The sequence below is a fragment of the Camponotus floridanus genome, unplaced genomic scaffold (genome assembly GCF_003227725.1).
Source record: "Camponotus floridanus strain SB8 unplaced genomic scaffold, Cflo_v7.5 scaffold56, whole genome shotgun sequence".
Lineage (NCBI taxonomy): Eukaryota > Metazoa > Arthropoda > Insecta > Hymenoptera > Formicidae > Camponotus > Camponotus floridanus.
The window spans coordinates 1,260,096-1,284,349 of NW_020229725.1; the positions used below are offsets into that span (position 1 = coordinate 1,260,096).

Here is a 24,254-nt window from a genome sequence, read left to right on the forward strand (position 1 = left end):
TCTATAATCATATTCAAATATATAAATATATATATAATATTTTACGAAATATATTATATATATATAATATATATTCACACATATATACAATATACATACTTGTACATAATACCTGTATTTCATTCACGATGTTAAAACCTCTGTGTAAATTTCTTAAGATTGTAAGTTTAACGCGTCTATATAAGAGAAAAACAAAGGAAAAGATTCTTGTATTATAATAGTTTGTGACAAGACGTAGAAGTTGCAAGGAACAGATTTTTGTAATTAATTTAACTCGTTCGGCGCGAAGAAAGAGAATGTGTTTAGAAACGGCTTTGTCTTATATTACAAAATGGCCGTTTATGGATAAACATAAAAATATGATAATGGACCCTGTGCGAGCCTCTATTATGTATTTTATATATAAATATATAAAAACAAGTTTAATAGCTGAACATTTTTAGGAGGACGAAAATCTTGTGAGAGGCTTTTTATTTTTATTATTTGTAATTACCTAGTTTACATGTTCACCGTTTCGTACGATCATTGAGATCATAAATAAACATCTGTGTAAAGGAATAAAAAAACAATATAATAAATTACTAAATACGAAGGAGAATATGGGAAAGATATATATAGAATATTGTGTGTTGTTTCCCTTCTCTCCATCGTATTGCGAATGAATGTGTAAGTGGCCAAAAAATATTATCGAAGGAAAATGCAGAAGAACTGGACAATGCAAGGTTTATCACAGTCGACAGTCTTACATCTTAACACGTACGTATATTATACAAAATAATTTAAATATATAACATTAATTATATATGTGTGTCATCTACTTTTTACTTATGCTATTTATTTTTAATATCTAATTACGATATATATAATGCTTCAGTTAGAAAAAATTGTGTAAAATATAAATTTATTACGATATGAATTGAGTGTACAAAATAACTTAAAAATATAAAACTTGAGAATATACAAATTTGTACTCTTGAAGAGACGCTATAAAGGTATTTAGTTACTTTTTGTGGAAATTATTTATTCTTTGCAAGACACATGTCAAATGTGTTTACAATACTTCTTATTTATTTCAGTTATTATCATTTATATCTTTTACTGAGATTTATTTAATACAGTTAATTGTTGCTCCAAATCTTTTGTAGTCTCTAAGCTCGGACAAAATTTTTAAACATTCAAATTTCGTAAAATTTTTTATCAAAATCGTGTATGTCTTTTCTATTTATTCCGTTTTCTTTTTCTTTCAGTCATTCTTCTCTCAATATTATGCATTTTATATGCCTCAACATAACATTTCAATGTATATTATATATTCTACATAAATACAATCCTTTTATAAGTTTAGAGAGTGCTTAAGTTTATTATTGATTAAATCTTTTGCAATCGGATGCAATCTTTGTGAAAGTTTAATTTTTAATACGAATTCACATATAATCCATGTATTTTTAATATTCGCGATATTTCACAATCGGATATTTTTTGTTATATAAGAATAACAATACTTTTATTTTCTCTTGCTTATATCATCAAAATTATTGATATCATACATTATTTTCTTAATTATATATGTACATACATTGTTTTGTCTTTCACATATAAGTTTGATTTTTTGTAATATCATTTAGTTGCATAATGAACTCTTTGCAACTTGAACAACGTTAAGGTTGTACATTATTATTTTTTGTTAAATTTAGTAATATTTTAAAATAAGTCATTAAATACTTTTGCTCGAAAGTATTCGAAAAATTTAGTTTTAATACTTTTGTCATGAATTATTATGCTTAATTACTTAAATCATCTCTTTAGAAAGATTTTCTTAGCTCATAAAAGAATAAAAATAGAAAAATATGCCTTTTTTGTATAGAGACTTGTTACATAATCTTAATTTGATCCATATTCTAGGTACTCTAAAATTTTTGCTATTGTCATATAGTATTCCGTTTTCCATTGCTCGAAAGTGTTTCATTTTCTCTGTGCGATTTATGGGCGGATATTTTATTCATTTTGGATGAAGAATTATATTAATATAATACATATTATATTAATATAATACATATCGCAGTCATTCAATATTTAAATGATTGTCATGACGCATTTTTCTTTGTACATTTGCAAATTATATTCACATTGTCAGTGCTCGACACGTTCAATCAATTCATGTATTTTGCAATATTTTCATTTGTTTCATCGATGTTATCCTTAGTTCTTTTGCAAGTATCTGTATCAAGAGGCATCGTATGTAGTAATACTCACTATATAACTACATTTAAATCTACATTGAAACTGTCTGGGCTCGAATTTAGCGACCTGTAAAAATAAGCAGAGAACACAGATATCAATGAGATGCGTATACAATTTCATAATTATATTATTACGTTGAGAAATTCCTTTTTATAGCTCTTGATTGAGCGAACGCCTTGCAACAAAAAGGCAATCTTTGTGATAAAATTCATATATATATATATTTTTTTTTTTCTTACAAATGTATAAATATAATATAATACCGCACAAAGTTAATTCGAAAAAATTAATAATCCTTATAAAAGATTCGACATTAAAATCGCGTTATCAACTATAAGTGATACTTTCCCGCTAAGAAAGATTCGAATTTTTATTCGTGTCGTCGGCAAACTTGCGCCGAGAGGGAGATCTGCCGGGACATGGGATGAAGTCGACGGAGGGAATACGTTTCCTGAGGGAGGAACATCGACAATCGAGTGAGAACGATCGATCGTCGCGACTTATCGATCCGACCTCTTGACCGGGATCGCGTACACAGGTGTGTTTGGGAATCGCGGTATACGGTTTCCTTAACCAGTCTGTTTGCCTGGCAGATTTGTAATTGACACTGATTAATCTTGGTCTACTTTCGAACGCGATCATTACGCTGACTCTACCTGAAAGTAGCGGCGGCACTCTCGCCACTGGAGGGTCTAACATTCGATTGAGGAAGGATAGCGCGATCGTGGAGCAGTTTTTGTCGATGGAGAATCGTAGACTCTTCAGAATCTCTAAATTTAGAAACGCTCACGATAGACAATATTCTAATGATATAGAATACTCTACTAATAAGATGCGCGGATGAGGAAAAAAGATAAACATGAGCATTTTTAGCAATCGCAATAAAATACCTGCGACTCTGTTCTTCCTTTCTCGCACGATCAAACCTCTCATTGGTAACCTGTCTACGGAGTTCACTGATCTGTTTACTATATTCCGCCGCTTGATTCTGATATTGCCTAAGCTCTGCGGATTCTGAGGATCTGTAAAAGAAACGTAGAGATCTGAGCTTAATATACAGATAATAACGTAATATAATGAGATGCGTACAATTTATTTTGAAGTTCGGAAACTTTCTGTTTTAATCTGGAGATTTCGTTTTGCAGTTCCTGATTAGTGGCCTGCGCGTTCATGGATTCTTGCCTCGCTTGATCCAAAAGGGTCTCCAATCGTTCTACAGTCACGCGATCTCTGGTCATATGTTCTTGTACGATACTCTGCTCAGCTTTCAGCCTCGACACTTGCGCTTCGTACTACGTGAAAGTTTAAAAAAGTGCCCCGTCAAAGAGAAATCAAACAACTGGTGTGCATAAAAAATTAGAAATCAAACGTAAGTATTTACATGTTCCTTTATGGTATTTTTGTCGCCGAGTTGCTCCACAAGCGTATCCTTCTGTTGATCTAACTTGACACATAGATCCCTGACCGCCAGTAGATCGGTCTCAGCTCGGTGTCTTTGTTCGATCTGCTGTCGCAGCTGTGTCTCCATACTAGCCACATTTTGCGTTAGATTGCTTATCTGGAAAAATCGTTAAATCATCAGGTAGGAGAAGGAAAAGAAAAGATTTGATATATTCACAACTTAAAAATTAATTATATTCCTTATTTTCATTGGTCTTAACTTGAGTTTACTTATTTTCAGTTGTACATCATTATTAATATGATAACGAAAAATATCAATGATTTCTTGCATACACTGTGAGAAAAGTACCTGAGTCTCGTAGCCTTTTATCAAACATTCCGCGTCAGTCAATTGACGCTCTAGATCGGCTATTTGATGTCTCGCGGTTTGAAGGGCAGCTTTAGCCTCCGCCGCCTCGGATTCCAAGCTATGATTGCTGTTCTCCAAAACCGTCGCTTCTAAACTGAGACTGCGGAAATGGTTCAGCATCTCCGTTCTCTCGTTCTCCTAAAAGGAGAAGATAATCAATATTCAAAGTGAATATTTATTATCCATAAAAATATCTAAAATCTTACCTTTCGATTTAGGAGTTCTTCAGCGCGACGTACTTCGCTGACATAGGTCTGCAGCTGTCTCTTGAGATCGTAGCATTCCGCTCGCGAGGTCTCCTGCTCGCGTTGTAGATTCTGCACCTCGCAGGTCATCGCAGCCAGATCGTCCTGTAGCTTTCGGTTCTCCTGGATCGCGTTCTCGCGATCTATCGACGCGGCCTTGAACTGTCTCTGTGTCGTCTCCATCTCTAGTTGTAACGCCTTCAGCTGACGTTCCCGCTCCGCGCTCTGATCGATGCATATTCTACAATTAATTCCGTCGTTGCAGAACACGAAAAAATATATAATACAGACTTATTCGCGAAGCAAATAATTAAATTATTCCGCAAATTTATAAATTTCAGATTATTCGAACGCTGATATAAATATAACACAAATACGATTTTTATTTTACATTATCTTCGATACTTATAAGTATCGACTTCCACTATTAGGGAGTCGCCTATCAGTATACGCAAATATTTAATCGATCTACGATAGCTTATGCGGATCACGCGCTTGTTCCTCGTGGCGCAAGATACATTCGCGAAAGGGGACAAGGGCAGCACGAACGAATTAGACGTCTATCGTTTCCCAACTCTTTCTCGAAATGAAGTACTTGTACGTGATGAGATTTTTATGTTATCATTTATATAGAGATCTCGAGTTGTACGTGCAATTTTCTTAATAATTCACCGAAAGCTAAACTAATATTAATTTATTTAATATTAATATTAATTTATTTATCTTATATTATGCCACATATATGCATACGTGGATACAAATGACAAAAAATTGAACATCCTAGATGAAATCTTCGCGGAAGAACTGGAAGCAAAACATCATCGCAGCTTTCATCGCGGAAAACGTTGATGCGTGCTATTGAAAGCCAATCATTTCCAACTTTCGATAAGCCAATAAATCGCTCGTCGCAATCCTAGATTCTCAAAGCGTCCCGGACAGCCGCGTGGACCATCGATCACCCATGCCGATTACGCACGACTTGCGTAATCGTGGGACTTCAATGATCGAGGCGCGCGCGAAAAAGACCCGAACGCCGGAGGACTTTCTCTCGCCTTTCTTGCTATCCTTCTCAGCAACAGCAGCAGCCGCGACGGATCTGGTCCGGACTATGAAAGTGAAAACAAATTCCGCCGATCGAGAAAAGCATTTTTCGCGCGGATTTTCCATGATATATTATCAATCTACGATTCTAGTAGAAAGAAAAATTGTTTGCTGAAGAATTAAGAATTAAGAATTCAAAGAATTTAATTAATTAATTCGCTATAAAATTAATGAGCCTTGAAAGATATATATTTCACATTAGAAAAGACGAAGAATATTTTTTAAGAATTAATAACAATTTTTTCAATTTAAAATTGATCACATATATATGGAATGAAACTTTTTTAAACTTGCATATGAAAAGCGAGAGAAAGCATGATTTTCTATTGGAAAATTTATCTCATTATTTTTCGAAACTATCCTGAAGATATTTTGAATTCGTATAATTAATTCTCTCATTTGTTTCATCAGCTTGATCGTGTGTGCACGCTCGACGATTCGTCCTCGTCATGCCTCGAGGCGGATTATCACCTCGCGATAATGACGATGGAAATTATGTCACGGATGTTACAGAAGAATGCACTCGTGATACTGGAAGAAATTATTTTCATTTCCACGGGTTTACGGCAAGATAGAAATTTCTCTTCCATAGAGTCGACGATGAAATTGATCGCGCCATAAAGGCGGATACCGGTAGTGAATTTCCAGTCTTTCTTCGCGTATCTCGCGATACGGAAAATTTCCGGTACTCTGAAACTTTAAACAGACACATGTTGATCAATGTAAATTTTTCAGATGACAAGTCTACGTAATTCAATTGAACTCGGATATTGTTCACCATCTAATTATCTATCCGGCTCCCTCTTGAGTGTTCAAGTTCGCATCTCACTCTCTCTTTCTTCAGCATCATCATTTAGGAAGAAAGTTCAGACGATACAACGTAAAAGGAAAAGTACCATAGAAAGCATCGTAAGTGTTCCACGTTCTTTTAATGTATGCAAAGATGTTCTTCGCGACAGAGAAAATGTTCTTCGTAGCTTTATACTTCGTCTAATTATAAAGACCCATATAGCAAATTTATTTCAGTATAATATGAAATCGAAAGTGCGCGAGACCTATTTATCGCGATTTTTATGTGCATAATTTATTATCGAAATTTGCTTCTGACTTAGATATTGAGAGTAAATGTGTACTTTTTGCCGCGATATATTTCACGTGTAAAAGCTACAAGATATGCATATATGATTTGATGATTCGCATCTTTTATCCTCTTATAATTCGTACGATATAAGTTGCATTTCGCGAGACTGTTTAGCTTGAGATAATCTATATATATATTCGTATGCTTTTATCAAAAGTGACGAAATCTTTGTGGAAACGTGTGAATCCGAGAGTGCATCGCCCTAAGAAGGATCCGTTAGGTCCCTATTCCCTTCCTCGATTGCCTCATCAAAAGATGTACCGTTTTAAATATCGAAATTGATAGCAAACGGTACTAGTTGCCTGTTTATAGAGGCAATCTAAAGAAACCTAAAAAAATTTAAAGGCATATGATATAACTATTACAGAGATAGATTAACTTCTGGAATTTTTAGTCTTTTTAACTTTACATTATTCTTTTTTTATATGATACATATAAATTTTTGATGATCTAAAAACAAGTGAATTATTTATGAAAATTTTTAAATTTCGAACATACGCTTTATTGATGCAGAATATTTTTTTTATTCAAATTATTTTTTATGTCTACACAAAGTTTCAATACTTGATAACTCAGGGATATATGCGTGAGTCATTTTTATTATTTATAGTTTACTCGAGAAATTATGTGAAAAGGCTTGGGCGTGCCCTTTCGACGAGACACTCTTTGGTTTAACGTTACCGTTATAGGTAAAGGGCATTGCACGCATTCCTCGAAACCAAACTTACGTAATAAGAAGAAGCGAAGAGATGATAAGAAAGAAAAAAAGAACCGTTGTAATCCCAACATATATAAAATTATCCAAACATGAAATGCATCATTCGATGTAAGTTTTCATAAATTTGCTCCTTTTTAAATAAAAGGCATTGTACGTTAAAAAGATAAAATTAAATCAAAGAAAAATAGAATAAAAAATATAATATATAAATAAACATATGTATTAAAAAAAATAAAAATAGAATCAAAGAAAAATAGAATATTTCATTAAAAAAATGAATATGTTATAATTTTTTTAACAATCAATTTGTTGAAATAAAAAATTCAAGTATTTATACTTTATATATATATGTGTGTGTGTGTGTGTGTGTGTGTGTGTGTGTATTTATATATTAAAAGTTTTTTTAATATATAAAATAATTATAATTAAAATATATTTTATCATTCATAATTATTTAACATGCTCTCTATTTTAGCCTATTTCGAAAATACTATTTTATATATATTTTAAAAAATCTTGAATATCTGTATCAAATGCAATCAAATAATTTGATGATCATGTAATTTTTCAAGGTTACAGCAATTTAAAATGCCAGGAAGACTAAAGAAGCAATGACGCGAGCAGTGACAATATGATGACAAAAATGTGACAAATGTGCTTCGCTTTTGACCTCTTTACGTCAGATTGGATGATTGTCGGACGATTATGCGTTTCTCGTTACCGGATTTACCCGAGTCCGGTGCCGAATTATGCAACAATTCGTGAAGAAACCTGCTGGCCCATGAGAGCTTTAACTATCGTCGCTGATGGACGACGGCGTTTCGGGAGGTCGAACGACGATGAAAGTCGTCCTCCTCGTGTAATAAAGATGTTGCGTGAAAGTGTCGCAACGGTATTTTTTTAAGGAGACAAACGAGAAGACAATCGTAATATTACGTGAAAAGATATATTTGTCAAAATTAGTTTCTTTTCATCTCGGAATTTTTTCAACGATGTTTTGCGAATTTTTCATCAAATAAAATTATTAGTTAATTCGAATGATGTAATCTATTAAAATACACATCGTGCAATCATATCTCGTTGATTAAATCGAATTCGACACAAACAGGAGATCGAACAGTAGATGATCTCATTGGATTTACGCGTTAGAGATTTCAAAATCCTACGCACAGGATATCGATTTTTTTTCCTCCCCCGCAATTACACGCATAAAGAAGTAAAATATGCACATACTCCATTTGTACCGAACCGGATACAAGATGCGATGTGTGCAATCCTTAAATGTGACCGTCGTATTGGAAGAAAAATGAATGCATATTTTCGTACCTGTATCTAGATTAAATCTACAGCAAAAATTATCAGACAATCCTCATAAATATGCATCGAGTCTTGTAATATTTCTTCAAATAGACATGATGTTGAATCACTGACCTAATAACGAAAGTACGAATAAAAATACACGTAAAATAAATGTTTAAAGCACTACATTTCGTAAGGAAAATTTCCCGATGACAAAGGTATAGGTTTACTGAAAGAAAGTCCGGATATTCGATTATAATTTGCGCCCGGCTCTGATATTACGCATATGAAAAATGGGGTAAAAAAGAAAGAGACACGGGCTGCAAGACGGTTTTTCCCGGGCATGGATTGCACTCGGTATTAGTCATTCCAGGAGGTCTGAACGAATAGTGTCCAATTCACTGGCGGTCTCCGACTTTGGTCGAGTTAGGTAACAGCATAGAACCTCGAAGCCGGGACGAGCGCGAGTCAGTCTCGCTGAGGTTTTCGCGGCGATAAGACCAACGATGACGAGAACGACGACGACGATAAGGACGATGACGCGATTCATCTCGAGCCTCTGATATAAGATGTGGAGAATCGAGTGATGAATTAAAAGAAAAAATAATTTGTGAAGTAGTGACGCACAGTAGACACACAACGCAAGCACATCGTCGAATATATCATCATGAAGATGACGAGGTACGTTTTAGGCGGAATTAGATTCTTCGATGAAAAAAATATAGACATGTATCATAATTATATATAATATAATATAACACATTGATCTGGGATTGACTAGTAAGTAAGACTAGATGATTGCATAAATATTCTTCGAAAGGTTACACAAAGTGGCATTTGACATCTTCCTTTCACTATCTCGGAAGCTGCGCTCATCAGATGCGAAAGGACACGTTTACAATGTGACATTTTTTCATCACTGGAATTTTATTTTTATATAACGAGAAGACTCGAGAAAATTATAGAATTAAATAGAAAGCGTGTTCACGATATTTTGTCATCGCTTCAAAGTTAATATAGAATGTGTTAAAGAGAAATTAATCGAATATCGTGTTCGCCAAGCTCCATTGAGCAAAAAAAAAAAGAAAAAAAAATCGCGCAAACGATCGACGTTACGTGATTTCGCGTTGTTTATATTGCGTGATTTCGCGGCGTAGATCGATTATGATGTATTAACAGGCACTTTCTTTTTTACGGGAATATAAGTCCACCCCGTTGCCACGCTTGATTATATAAGCGCGATCTCAATGATAGCGCGATTAGAAATATCGTAGAAAATTCCTCGTGGATACCGTAACATAGATTCCGAGTAGCACGCGTGTACGACATGCGTGTAAGACGAGTGACTCCGGTAATAACTGGTTATTACAATTTAACGACACGGAAGACGGAGAAAGTGCATCTCCGGCAAAGAAAGTATAAAATCACGGCAGATAAATAATTGCAATAACGTGTCGTACAAATGTCGCGGGCCTGGAAAGATATTCTAATCTGTTCCATAAAAGAGTAAAATTATATATGGAAAGTTTTAGATGTGAAATAAATAAAGTATAATTTTTGTGCATATCTCCTTGCATCGATATACGATTTAATCTTAATGGCATTATAATAAATGGAAAGAAATTCCAATTAGATTTGACGGAATCTGTTATATACATATACATCTATCATTCGAGATAAAAATGTCTCATTAGGTTCTTGCGAGTTTTCTCTTTACGATATTAATATATCGCGGACATAATCTTGATCAATTTCGATAATGACGTATTAAAAAAGGAAATATAAATTATGCAATACACCCCATGTTGCGTAAGTTATTAGCATACCTATACCGAATGTCATCGCCGCCAGGTAAGCGGCAATAAGGACACGTCAGGTCGAACAGGAATTCATGATGGCAATTGATAGCTTTCGATCGAGAATTTGTGGCACGTGCCTTTCCAGAAATCCGCGCCTTCTCGATGAAATTTATCTTAGAGAAAGATTGTATCGGGCAATATATCAGACGTATATTAAGAATCTTATATCGAAACTTGGTGTCGATGTACGCTATATCGAATTGACATTCTGTGTTAAACGAGACTTGACTCATAAGTTGCGAATAAAATCGGCCAGGATCGATTTCGCCTTTCGTTGAATTTAATTAATTAATTATAAAAATTGTTGCGGAAATAAGAATTTCTATATTTAATTTTAACTTGGATACTTTTTAATTTGCATTATTTGTTATTTGTTTTTTAATTTATATTATTTAATATTTTTTAACTTTTAAATTTCAAAGAGCATCAAAGGTCAGGAATGTTAAATGATGCGTTTTATCGATTGTTCATTAACGAAGATTGTTTTCTACATTCTTGAGAAATATATCGATGTTATTATCGCGATAAAATTTTACTGTTTGTTTCCTTGTGCAGATGGAAATTCTACGAGCGAGAAAGTTCTGATGTAACTCGCCTCTGCCGGATGATCATTAATTAGACGATTGTGTAATGAACTCGTCGCATTTACACTTGCGAGCATCAATCTTATGAGGGAGTGTAACGTCACGGATAACGATCTGGCTCCTTTGTTCACGCTCGACTGTTAAACCGATTCAACGACGCGCGGCGTTAATAGGGAAAGAAAATAACTCCTTCCGCGCGTAAAGTACTCACGTATGTGTTTACAAGAGACGGAATGCGGTAATGTGCGATCACTTCCAGGATGCGAGTCTTCCGTAGACACGGCAAGTTATATGTCTATAAAATGTGAAAAGTTTATCGAGAAGATTAAACTACATTACATCAGATTGTAATTATCTTGTTTCAATTAACGAAGCGCATTAATTATATTATTTGTACACCGGATGAATCACCGCTGAACGACAACCGCTAGATTAATCTCGCGACGCTGGTAATTAACGAAACGTCACGACGAGAGATAAAACTTTCGACAGTGGAAAGTTAGAGAAGAAACTCAACTAGCATTTGGACCTCGCTGTTTAATTACTTCCTTGTTTTTTAAAAAAAAAAGGAAAAGACACTAATGCTATCGCATTCTGACTGAACAACGTGTGCAAAATATGTTAGAAAAGTTATACATTATAAACATATGTAATTTATATTCGATATAGAAAATATCGCGAGAATAGATCATTTAAGTTGAAAATAAATTTGCAAAAATTATTGTTGCTTTTGTGATCTTAAGACTCGATCTTCAAACGTCCTCGTATCGGTAAGATTTCGCGAGACAGGCGAAAGAAAGAAAAAAAAAAAGAGAAAAGGCCGTTTCGCGACGCGGGGAGCATTTATATAGACGACATTATTCTTATTCCGAGCACATGTCGTCATCCTAAGCCCTGCCGCCAGGGACAATGCCATTGCCATAGTGAAACAGTGAAAGTATGGTCATTTTGCCCTCGCGCCTCTGCTCTTCCCACTCGTATTCGCATGCAAACACGCACGCACGCACGCACCGCACACGCATCGACGTTTCACGATAGTCTCGTTTTGAACGTCGCATCTCTCGACAAAACACTCTTCACGTAGCAACGCGATATAAAACGCGTGAAATTACTCGTGTGCGCGCGTTAAAAATGAGAGGTAAAATCGGTATCTTTCGCTTCACGCGATTGTCATGTCTTACCGATTTTACATTACATTGCAGTTGTGACTGAGCGTATTACATTTTTGACATTTGTGACTTTCTCACGTGTCCCCACGTGGCTGACGAGGGTCGCAACGGAACAATTTCCGTTTGCCGAGCTTGCTGAACTCGAAATAATCTCAACGCGATAATTTTCAGCGCGATGCGGATCCTCCTAGGATGCATCATCTGCCTTCTGTCAGTGGTGAACGCGAGGACCGCGATAATGCCGCCGCCGTGGGCCGATCCCTCGAGCAATCCATGCGCCGCGCAACCGCGCGGTTGGCAGTTGCTATACTGGCCGGCCGATGGGAAATGCTACAAAATATTCCAGGCAGGGGTGCTATAATCTCCGTTATCTATAAAAAAAGATTGCATGTTGAATTTGAATAATCATTTCGCAAGAGATTTCTGACGATTATGACATATCGCGATAGATCGGCGCTCCGTGTCCGGAAACCATGGAACTGGGTCCCGCGGCTGACGGCGGCGGAACGATCGCGGAATGCCGATGTCCCCCGGGAACCGCGCAATCGCCCAGGGACGCCCTGTGCCATCCGATATTCACGAGAGCGTCCTGCTCGGAGGGTCAATTCTTCGCACCAGTGCCCGAGACGTCCAATAAACTGGGGTACAAAAAAAAATAGAAAGCCTCTTCTTAAGTTCTTCATTCGGAGATGATCATACGCTCGCATACAAATGATGAATCTTCCCCTCAGGTCCAAGCGACGATGGGGAGTCTGTCGCGATCCCGAACCCTGTGACGAGCGAGGCGAGATCTACTGGCCTAGAGATGGTAAATGCTATCCGCGGCTTAGCAGAGGTCCTTGTCCGCGTGGCGAGCTCCTGGTCGTGGGTGAGAACGGTTTAGCGACTTGCTCGTGCTCGACGACTGGCGAACTGAGCAGGTACCATTGGCTGGGGAATGGCGGCGGTTGCTACGAGCACTACACCAAGGGTCCGTGCTCGGAATCGGGAGAACTGTTCCTACCGGGTGGCACATGCGGCTGCCATTCTCAATTACCTCACTACCACGAACCGAGCGAAATGTGCTATCAACTGGGTGAGATATTCGTATTGAACTTTTAATCGAATAATAAATTGTATAAACCTGTTTCTTTTTTCATTGAATTCGATTTTTAATCCAGTTCTTCAAGAATATTTCTCTAAATTCCTAATTTTGACAATTGCATATCAGGAGGCGTCGGTCCATGTTCGCAAGGACATCATTTTGTGGTAACTATGGACGTCCGAGCATCGACGCAGGAGGATGTTGTGCGAGCCAGTTGTGTGTGTAAATCTGGTCATGTGTTATATAAGAACGGACAGTGCTATCGGTTGCACACGAGAGGACCCTGCGAGAGCGGTTACATGCTGATCAATTCGTCGACCTGCGTTCCCGTGCCGTGTAAACGCGGTAGATTATACTTTCCTCAAGAGAAGACTTGCTACAAGATTGGCACACGAGGACCATGTCCAAACGGGCAGATAGTGTTATACGACTATAATGTAAGGCCGTCCCTCGACGGGATCGGATATAACGGCGTGTGCGGGTGCACCAGTGTCATGAGAGACGCTGGCAAATGCGTGGGAGTCGACAGTGACAACGACTGCGAGAGCACACCAGGTATGGTGATGATCAATAAAACCTGTTACAAACTGTACACGCAGGGCCCGTGCACCGCAGGCGAGTGGTTGGTAGCGCAAAGAATGCCGAGGAACGGTCGGTTGTGGCGAGAAGGGAAGTCGCGACCCAAAGCCAGATGCGAATGTCGACCCGGTTATAAAAGGACCATTGAGAGCTCGGGAGAGGCTCTGGAGGAACTGGAAAGCAACAGTCTGATCTCGTTGAATGGCTGCCAGCCACCCGCGGTGAGCCTGGCAAAATTTCTCAACGATAACGTCAAATCGATAATGATCTGAATGGCGCAGTGAATCTGCGCCGTGTAGAACATTTATAATTTATTACAGATTTCACGAGATAAATTTATTTTTCTACCTAGCGAAGGACGCGCGCGATGCGTTTAAACATTTCAGACAAGATGGATTTAATTTTGTATAATATTATATAAAATTAATTTAATTTTGTATAATATTATACGATTAATTATTTTTTTAGTTTCATTTCGTTTTACGTCGAACGAAGCTTTATTTATTATATTTTATACCTTGGGCATTGTAAATACCATCTATGGTTTCATGATTTATAAAGTTTAGAGTTTCATAAGAGATGTGCCACTTTTTTTTCTAGGAATTACTAAACGTTGTAAATAAATGCAGATGTACTTACTCGTTTTTATGCTGTAAATCGCGGATTTGTTGATGTATCCCCTCTGTTTCTTGATCCTTATACATCAATTCTCGTTCCAATGCAGCAATCTTCTCCGTTTTCTCGTCCAATGCCATCTGGAAAAAAAAGAAATAATCAATTTTATAAATCGTCGTTTATGAAATAGCAATGTAATTTATTGCACAATCTCATTTACCAATAATCGATCCTTCTCTTGATCCAAAACTGTCATGTTTGCGCGCAGATTATTAATTTCTTGTTTCAGCTCCTTGATTTGATCATTCAATTGCGTCTGTTGCTGTTCCATACTTTTATTGCGGTCCAAAGCCTTGTTCAATTCCGATTCTGTCTGTGACCATTGACTCTGTATGTTTCCAAATGACTGCTCCGTTTGATCTTGAAGCGTTCTGCAATGGAAAATTTAAAAAATTATTCAATCAAAGAATTAAGCTCTATATGTATTAAACAACACAATAAGAAACTAGCAAATAAGAGCCACCGCGGATGGTAGTACGCAAAATTTTTCTTAAATTATTCGCGAGAATTTAAACGTACACAAGGCATATACATATATTTTACTTGGTGCATTTATCAAGATATAGATTCTCATTTTTGAGAATTCTATAAACCCCTCTTTACCCCCCTGAAGAGACGTAGACGAGAAAAATATCGGGGCGAAGTCGCTGATTTCCCAATTCAGCGACTCTTATTTGCTAGTTTCTTATCGTGTTGTTTAAAAAAATTATATTCTATTTTTTTAAGAAATAAGATTTGGATATATTACCGTAGTCGATGATATTGCGTCCGTTGTGTCATTAATTCTTGCTTTGTACGATGCAGTTCCTCTTGCATATTGCTCAACTGATCCTCAAGATCGCTTATCGTCGCCCTTTTCGATCCCTGAGTGACCAACAGATCTTGTCGTTCTTTTTCTACATGTTTCAACCGCGTCTCTGCTTCGACTAAACTCTCTTTGAGACGAAGCTGTTCACACGAGTGCGCTTCTGACATCATCTACATTATCCAGTCGTACATCCACAACACATGTATTGCCGCAATCACAATGGAAAGTATTAATAAAAAAATTAGTAAAACAAATCATTATTAATTATATAATATATATATATATATATATATATATATATATATATAAATTCTATTATAATTAATGAAATGAAAGGGAATGTTAAGATTGTTATTGTTATTGTTAAGATTAACTTAATTATTAAAATTAAAATTTCAAGGAAACCATCAAGGACTAGGATAATATTTAAACAATTTAATTTAAATGCATTATCTCTACGCTATACCTTATGTCTCTCCCGTAATGCATCACGTTCATCTATGAGCCGTTCGAAATCTGCTCTGGCTGTATCCCGCTCTCGCTCCAAACGTTCGAGCATTGTCTGCATAACATTCGAATTAAAATATTAAAATTGAAATCAATATTTATAGTTTACTTACAAACTATAATGTACCTTTGTCGCACTGATACTTCCGGCGGATATCGGCAAATCAGACGTACAGGTACAAGTACGGACAGGTTTGCACGATCTGCAAGGAACACATACTTGTCTCTGCTGATCCTTGTAAGTTTTCAATCGTGCTTCTAGATCTTCCTTTTGAAAACGCAGCTCTTCTTTCTCCCGTTGCGCTTTACTTAAAGCTTGCTCCACATCGCTTAATTCGCGTTTTAATTCACATATTCGTGTCCATAAATCAGCCTACACAATTTATAAAATAATAAAATTACAATCCTTCATAGACATATTCATGTGATTCTTTCAGATTCAATTACGTTATCTTTATCAGATGCTCTGTGTTGCTCATCTCGACAATTAATGTATTCTTTCCTGTAATGATCTCGTTCTGTTTTCAATTGTTGGATTGATTGTTGCAACTATGGAAAAAAGAAAATTTCTTTTTTTATATTATATTCTCAATAAGATTAGTATTTAAGTAAACTATTTTAACTTACAGATACAATTTTAAAATTTTTTTGCTCAATCAATTTTTGTATGTCAAAATTATCTGTATTTTTTATAATTTTTCCATTTTCAACTATTGCCTGATGATCTACATATCTTTCATCTTTATGATTCTTGCACACTAAAATAAAAGATAAAACAAGTTTTTTAATATATTACTTTTCAGACAAAATTTTTACATGATTAAATTTTTTAAAAGTAGTTCTTTTATAAAATATATTTAATATTATTAAGCTATGTATATAATTTAAAATGAACTTATTATCAGTACAAATTTTTTTTTCATGCTTTTATTCTGATTATTCGTTTTGCAGTTTTTTTACGTTTTTTAATTATTCCCTTCATTACTTTACACAATATTCTTGATACATGTATATATATATATATATATATATATATATATATATATATATATTCTTCTAATATTTTATTAGTATAGTTGCAATTGATTACCTTGTCTTTGGTATTCGTTTTCTTTACTCAGTCTTTCCATCTCATCCTTTAAATTTTTTTCTGCAATAACATTTTAAATTTTCACAGTTGCCAATAATAAGATTGTTAAAAAGACAAAATATCAAAATTAAAGTTTTACAATATCATACCAATGATTGCTAGTTGATTAATCCTATCAGACATTTGTTTCTTTTCATCTAATGTAGATTCGAGAGTACGTTGGACGTTACGTTTCTCAAGCCTACAAGATTCTAGATCTGCTCTCAACTCTTGAACTTCTCTACGTTCTACAATTAATTCGCGTTCTAAGACATGTAGCTGTGTCATGACGTCTTCCAACTTCTCCTAAATAAATATATAAATGTGTAAACAAGAAAGGATGATTTTGGAAACATACACAAATCTATAGTTACCTGAAGTCTACAAACTCTCCTATTATTTTCTTTAACTGTAGAATTGCAATCAGCCTTTACAGCTAACGCAACATGATCTATATCTCTTAATTCTTTTTCTAATTCCTCATTTCGTTTGGCTAATTTCATTGCTTGAGACATTGCATCATGTTGTTTATTTAGAGATTCTGCATCAAAAGAAAATAGTATACAAAATATGTATTGATTTTTTTTCATATTAGTCAAATTAAAAAATTCTGCATTGTTAAAATGTATCTACTTTAGTAAGTTTCTTACCCTTTAGCTGTTGTTCTAACTCTAGTTTGGCATGTTGAAGGATCTTTACTTCATTAATTTCTGTAATATCATGAGCAGCACAAATTTTCTTTTCCATCTTCTTGCAAGTGCAATCTTTGCTAACTGCAGCATACGAACGCCCTCCTTCCAACATTTTTCTTAGTCGAATTATTTCTTTTTCTTTCCCAGCTAGCTATAAAATAATATTTTATTCTACAACAATGTATTAATAAACAAACTTGCATCATTAAAGATATTATCACCATGCATCAATGATTCCTAGCATGCAGGATATAAATGACTATTAGCATACACAAGATTTCCATTTTTTTCCTGGAAAAAATGTTCAAGAATTGCATGCATAAATACTGGTGCTTAGCTGTACCTGTTTTTCAAGAGTCTTTATTGTATCTGTTTGTAATAAAAGCTCCCCTCGTAATTTTGTTACCTCCTGATTCAAACAGTTCATCTTTTGGTCTGCCATGCTTACTATATCTATTATTTTAGGCTCAATGCTGCTTAATTTTGGCAGTGAGCCACCAATCTTTGCCCTTGGCATTGGCTCGGCTTCTAAGACAGGTCTTCTAGGAGGAAAACAGGGACGTTTCTTAGTAGCTATAAAAATTAAAAATTAAAAATATATCATTTAAATATTAATTAGCATGTATCATATATTTTACTGATATTTGTTGTAATAAAATAATAAAAATTAATAGAATAACAAAAACTTACAAACCACATTAATAATAGTTGGCTTTAAACATTTGCCTTGAAGTTCTAATATCTTCTTAGACTTGGCAGCTGATTCTGTCTCCAACTCCTTTATTTTATATATGTTATGCGAGGACGCCAATTGTAAATCATTGCACTCACATTCTAACTTATGTATCTGCTTTTTAAGATCTTTGATCTGTTTCTGATGTGCTTCTTTAGTCTCTATCAGGTCCGAATGAAGCTGGTTACATTCTCGCACTAATCTTGCATTATCACATTTGTAGGGATCAACTGTCAATCGCAACTGACTATATGCCTGTACCACACAATATCATTACATTAGATTGTATGTAAATTTTGTTGGTTTTATCACTAAAACTGGTTCTTTATTTGAAGTTGCTTGAAAGATTAATCTTTGAAGTTAGACAATAAAATTCTATATGTGTATTCAACTGTTGCTTCTTTCACAAATTCAGAAGAAAATTTGAGCATTCTTGTAAAGTTGCATCAGAGTGATACTATTTTGTTTCAACATACCTTAATGTTCTCTTCAGCATTGGCTTTAAAATGTTTAAGATTATCTGTAGTTTGTACAAGATCAGCTAGTAACATTTCTATCAGAGGTAAAGCATCTAATGACAGTGCTTGCTGATACCCCAACTTATCCAGATGTTTTCTAACTGTTCGATATCTAGTGGCAACATTATATTCTGCCTCCCCATTCATTCTTGCAAAATATACAATTGACTAAATGGTTCTCATAAATTACACATTAATTATTACAAGAGAGCTCCAGATTAAGCTCAACATAACCTCATGCCTTCATTATTATAATTACAGAAATATAGTATATATATCTTATCATTAATTATCACTGAACGGATATACAGATCATATTGTTAATTGACATTATAAATATGAATATGCGTGTGTGTTGCAATAAATAACATGTTGGTTCCATAAATCAATAATAATCATTCAACAAATGTTTCATTTCGATCATTCAATATCTTTTCCATACCGAAATAATTAATTCACTCGAGTTAACTTTTAATACAAACGCATTTTCTGTCAAAGAAATATCTTAAAAAATATATATGATGCACTTTAATTATTGTCAACAAGTTAACACGAACTGTTCGAAACATTTCAAAAATGTTGCCAATCCAGCGGCTCCAATTTCATTTTATATCGCGTTCCGAGACACATCAATGGCGGTTCTTTTGTCAATCAAACGATGAGTTTTCGAACCCAAGAATCTTTCTAGAGATTTATCCCTAGATCAAAGAGCGCGGAGAATTATCTCTTTCGAACATACCCAGATTTATTTATTTTGCAAACAGAAAAGAATCTCTCTCTCTCTCTCTCTCTCTCTCGATGTAGTCGTGTGCGATTTCTGTTTATCAATAGACACACGATCAAAAAACGCAGTGCGGTCGTGCTTGATGTCGACGTTGACGATTGTATATATGTCAAATCTACGCTGCAAATTTATACGTAATTAACTTCATAAATCAGATATCAATTAATGGTAATTCACGTAAAAAATCATGGCGGGACTATCAACATTGAAGGACTCCTCCGCGATCATCCCCGCCGAATCGTGTCTCTTTTTAAAATGATCAATCATGTGGACTCGATTAGATCCGATTCCTCGAAATGAGCTCCAATTTGATTACCGATCCGGCAAGGATCCTCTCCCTAATCGAGGAACTGTGCGATCTACCATATACGGAGGTGCAACGACGTCTGAACAGATATGTACGTAATATAATTATAATCGCATCATATATATACAATTGGATCCTCATGTTGGAGTGATCTTTGAATGATCGGCACGGCATGAGTTTTCGCGCTGATTGACCAATAGTAACGTATCTTGAATGATCGTAGTCGTCTGCTAGAGATGACCGGTCAAATGCGATAGAATAATCGCCTATTTCTTTTTTTAATATATTTGCGATTCAACTTATGATTGCAAATAATTTTTTTAATGTGTGATTCATATATTCCTTATTAATGTAACATTGTTTTCTTTTAGGTGCAGAATGCAACAAATGCAAAATTGGTCTTTCTCATATCAATATTGATGGAGTCTGAGGAAATGATTATCCATGTGATTGGCGAAGAAATTTTGGACAGAGAATTGAGATTTCTTGTAAGTTTTTTCTACAAAAATTTTACAAGAATAAAGGATATTAAAAAAGTTAATTAAAAAAGTATTTAAATAATTTAAACTAATTAATCATACATAGAAGTATTTTGTAATGTAGGAAGCAAGAAAATATTCTTTTTCCATTCATAATTTGTACGTGTAACATTTAGAAACATATTTGTTATTTGTTATATATCATTGTCACGTTTCATTGCATCATAGCCAGCTATTAAATTTATTGAGTATTTTAAATTGCTTGCAGGCACTTTTGATAAGATTATTTTTTCAAACTGTTCTTTTTTTAAATTTTAATAATGTGTGTATTTTTGCTTAAGACAAATATCATCCTTTTAAATTATTTTATATTTAATATCTATATCAGAATAACTTGTTTTATATGTTATTAATAAAAGTATATTAAGTATATTATTCAAGTATATTAAGTAAAGTATATTATTATTAAAAATAATATTTTTAATAATATATATCTTTTATCCAATATATATTTTTTGTGAATATGAAAGAGATATTATTTTATGCATATTATTAAAAGTAATATTTTTAATAATATGTATTTTTTATCCAATATATATTTTTTGTAAATATGAAAGAGAAAAATTTGTTTTGCAGATGCCAAATAATGTTTTGTATGAAGCTGTGATAAATAAATCATCATCAGTTTTGAGTGTGGCAAAACTTGATGAAGAATTATTGAGATATATTAATAGAATAACAGATGCAACATCACAGTCCCTCTTAACAATCCCGATACAACATCCTTTTAAACATTATACAGTTTTGCTTGTGTGCCTGGTAGATTATACGGATGGAGATGAAGCTAGACATGCTTGTACAGAAATAGTTCAAGAATGCTTTAGGTATTGAAAGAAATAAGTAGCATATTAAAATTTTTAATAGAGATATATGTCTAATATATTTAAAATAAAATTTTGCAGGTTTTGTCTCGGATATTTGCTTAGTTCATTACGTTGCTATGAAGAAACTCGCATAAAACAACAATGTCAAAATTTATTAGCTGTTTCTAGGAAACTCTTCACACATTTAGGTATGATAATTAATTTTTTAAATATACAATCTATGTATTTTTCATTTATCTTTTATTTCAAATTTACAGGAGATTTCTCTGATCTCTTGCGTGAGATTATGGCAGAAGTCAGAAAATTAACAAATGCAGAAAGATGTTCCTTATTTCTTTTGGACCCTGATCAACAGGATTTAGTTGCAAAAGTATTTGATGGCATTTCCACAAACGAAGTAAGCATATTTCATACACAATGATTGAGAATAATATTCTATATTAATATTCTGTGCTAATATTCTATATAAATAATTTGTTTTCCAGACTGTAAATGAAATGAGAATTCCTATTGGGCAAGGTATAGCTGGTCATGTTGCAACTACTGGTAAATTACTTAATATCCGAGACGCCTACAATCATCCCCTTTTTTATCGTGGTATTGATGAGGCAACAGGTTTTAAGACTAGAAACATCTTGTGCTTTCCAATACGGGATGAGAAAGGGATTGTTGGTAAATTAGATATATATTAAATTGGTTGTATAGAAGTATTGTAAATTAAAATAGATTATGATAATAAGAATATGAAAATTATAAATATATAATATTCTCATATTTTAGGAGTGGCTCAACTTTGTAATAAAATAAACGGCTTATATTTTGATGCCTTTGATGAACAGATCGCGACGGCGTTTAGCATTTATTGTGGTATATCTATAATGCATAGTATTGTTTATAAAAAGATGCAAGATGCTCAAGCTCGAAATAAGCTTAGCAACGAAATAATGATGTATCACATGAAGGTGTGTATTTGTGTTTATACATTTTTTAATTATATAATATATATATAGGATAATTATTGTGCGCTCATAGTAGAAAATTTATTTCTAGGTAGAAGAATCTGCTGTGCAAGCATTGTTGAATTGCAGAGATGATCACAATATTAAAGATTTTAATAAATTCCACTTTAGTCCAAGGAGTGTACCTTACAAACATATGCCTTGCTACACCATTAAAATGTTCACAGATTTATCTTTCCTTAAGTATTGGAGAATTAAAATGTCGACACTTGCAAGGTATTAATATGATATACTATATAAATGTATAATTTAAAAAAAATATACAATAAATTAATAATATTTTTCGTAGATTTATATTATATGTTAAGAAAGGCTACAGAGATGCGCCTTATCATAATTGGACACACGCATTTTCTGTGGCACATTTTGCATATTTATTAATAAAAAATATGCAACTTATTGAGGAAAATTATATGACACCTTTACAAGCTTTGGTGTTTCTTGTATCATGCTTGTGTCATGATATAGATCATAGAGGAACTAATAACTCATTTCAAACTTTGTGTGGTACTGTATTAGCGAGTCTTTATAGCTCAGAAGGATCTGTTATGGAGGTAAAACATGATATTTTTTTTATATAATATTGAGCTAAATTTTTTTATATATTTAATTTAAATTAAAAATAAACTTATTTTTCTTTTTTTTTAAATAGAGACATCATCTAGCTCAAACAATGTGTATTTTAAACACTGAAGGCTGCAATATATTTGAAAGTTTGGATAGTGATGATTATAGCAAAGCTTTGGATTTGTTAAGGAGCAATATACTTGCAACTGATTTAGCTTCTCATTTTCGGAGCATAAATAAGCAAGAGAAAATGATATGCAATAAATATAACAAAGATGACGCAAAACAACAAAAGTTGTTATTTGAAATGCTTATGACTTGTTGTGATCTTAGCGATCAAACCAAAGATTGGAAAGTTTCAAAGAAAACAGCAGTAAATATTGTTTGTTCATTAATATTCGAATTTTTTAATATTTGTAGCCCATAAATAAATTATAATTTTCTATCAGGAACAGATATTTGATGAATTCTTTTCACAAGGAGATCTAGAAAAGAGTATGGGCAATGCGCCTGTAGAAATGATGGATAGAGAACGTGCGTCCATTCCTGATCTCCAAATACAATTCATTACTAATCTAGTCATTCCTCTTTTTACGTGAGTGTATTTAACAATATGTTTCTTTCAATTTTATATAGTTTGTTTTCATCATATTTCATTTTGTAGTAATTTGTCATTATTATTCCCATCGGCACAACCATTGGTCCATATATTAGAACACAACCGTTCACTATGGGAAGTGGCTAAGACTGTATTTCATAAATACTCCATGTCTGGAACAAAAGGAATAGACATTTTGCTTGATCCCAACTTTGAAGATGAGGTACTTAAAACATTTGCTCAAGGAAGTTCCATGAAAAATTCTGATAAATGCGGAGGAAGCAAAGAGTGACACATAAAATAATATTTGAGAGAAAGAAAGAGAGAGAAAAGAGTTAATAACATTCAACTTCAAATTTTACTGTAAATTTTAATGTAAGAATTTTGATAATAACAAAATGATAACAAAAACATTTCATTTATCATAATATTATGCAATAAATATAATAAATTTTTTGCATTTTATACTATACAAAAATCAATTTTACAAATTGATGTGGGTTTTTTAAAAATACTTAAATTTAAAGCAATTAAAAATCAAAATGTGATTTTAAAAGCAATGAGCTAATTCTATTTAGATAATTTAAGTATTTGAAAATATAAAGATAAGGAAAAACTAAAATCATTTAATGTATATTACGCACTGCCACTTTTAATAATGTTTATTGCACATTCCACTATGGAAATAATATAAATATAAAAAATGTTAATCCTGATATAATTT

The 24,254-nt window shown here is 33.8% G+C and overlaps 3 protein-coding genes and 1 long non-coding RNA gene across 8 annotated transcripts; 3 read left to right on the forward strand and 1 right to left on the reverse strand.

Moving 5' to 3' along the window:
* Positions 1–1,735: 1,735 nt before the first annotated feature.
* Positions 1,736–19,459, reverse strand: LOC105257908 (centrosomal protein of 135 kDa). Of its 4 annotated transcripts, XM_011268843.3 has the most exons (20): positions 18,851–19,459; positions 18,332–18,629; positions 17,985–18,214; positions 17,600–17,792; positions 17,324–17,490; positions 17,060–17,255; positions 16,911–16,970; positions 16,448–16,578; positions 16,268–16,369; positions 15,948–16,193; positions 15,780–15,875; positions 15,254–15,483; positions 14,666–14,876; positions 14,470–14,585; positions 4,258–4,537; positions 3,992–4,189; positions 3,623–3,799; positions 3,331–3,533; positions 3,132–3,263; positions 1,736–2,307 (listed from the first exon to the last, which is right to left on the reverse strand). In XM_011268843.3, exons 1-20 carry the CDS (start codon positions 19,037–19,039, stop codon positions 2,253–2,255), a joined length of 3,510 nt encoding a protein of 1,169 aa, XP_011267145.1. In that variant the 5' UTR covers positions 19,040–19,459; the 3' UTR covers positions 1,736–2,252. The 4 variants fall into 4 exon arrangements, with proteins under 4 accessions (XP_011267145.1, XP_011267147.1, XP_011267146.1 ...); XM_011268845.2 differs by lacking the exon at positions 18,851–19,459 and having other exon boundaries at positions 17,985–18,183; positions 18,332–18,408; XM_011268844.2 differs by lacking the exon at positions 18,851–19,459 and having other exon boundaries at positions 18,336–18,377.
* Positions 5,717–8,207, forward strand: LOC112639296. Its single transcript, XR_003123413.1, has 3 exons — positions 5,717–6,306; positions 7,149–7,364; positions 7,829–8,207. It is a non-coding gene; the product is annotated as an uncharacterized LOC112639296 (long non-coding RNA).
* LOC105257907 lies at positions 9,022–14,233 on the forward strand. The gene is made up of 5 exons (XM_011268841.3): positions 9,022–9,236; positions 12,339–12,513; positions 12,617–12,810; positions 12,899–13,242; positions 13,378–14,233. The coding sequence occupies exons 1-5, from the start codon at positions 9,223–9,225 to the stop codon at positions 14,100–14,102; spliced, it is 1,452 nt and encodes a 483-aa protein (XP_011267143.1). The 5' UTR covers positions 9,022–9,222; the 3' UTR covers positions 14,103–14,233.
* Positions 19,460–19,663: 204 nt separating the features above from the next.
* LOC105257909 (cGMP-dependent 3',5'-cyclic phosphodiesterase) lies at positions 19,664–23,911 on the forward strand. Of its 2 annotated transcripts, none has more exons than XM_020029572.2 (12): positions 19,664–20,074; positions 20,355–20,471; positions 21,099–21,346; positions 21,425–21,534; positions 21,604–21,743; positions 21,832–22,018; positions 22,127–22,308; positions 22,397–22,581; positions 22,655–22,919; positions 23,018–23,305; positions 23,382–23,527; positions 23,647–23,911. In XM_020029572.2, the coding sequence occupies exons 1-12, from the start codon at positions 19,973–19,975 to the stop codon at positions 23,675–23,677; spliced, it is 2,001 nt and encodes a 666-aa protein (XP_019885131.1). In that variant the 5' UTR covers positions 19,664–19,972; the 3' UTR covers positions 23,678–23,911. The 2 variants fall into 2 exon arrangements, with proteins under 2 accessions (XP_019885131.1, XP_011267149.1); XM_011268847.2 differs by having other exon boundaries at positions 23,597–23,910.
* The last annotated feature ends 343 nt before the right edge of the window (positions 23,912–24,254 follow it).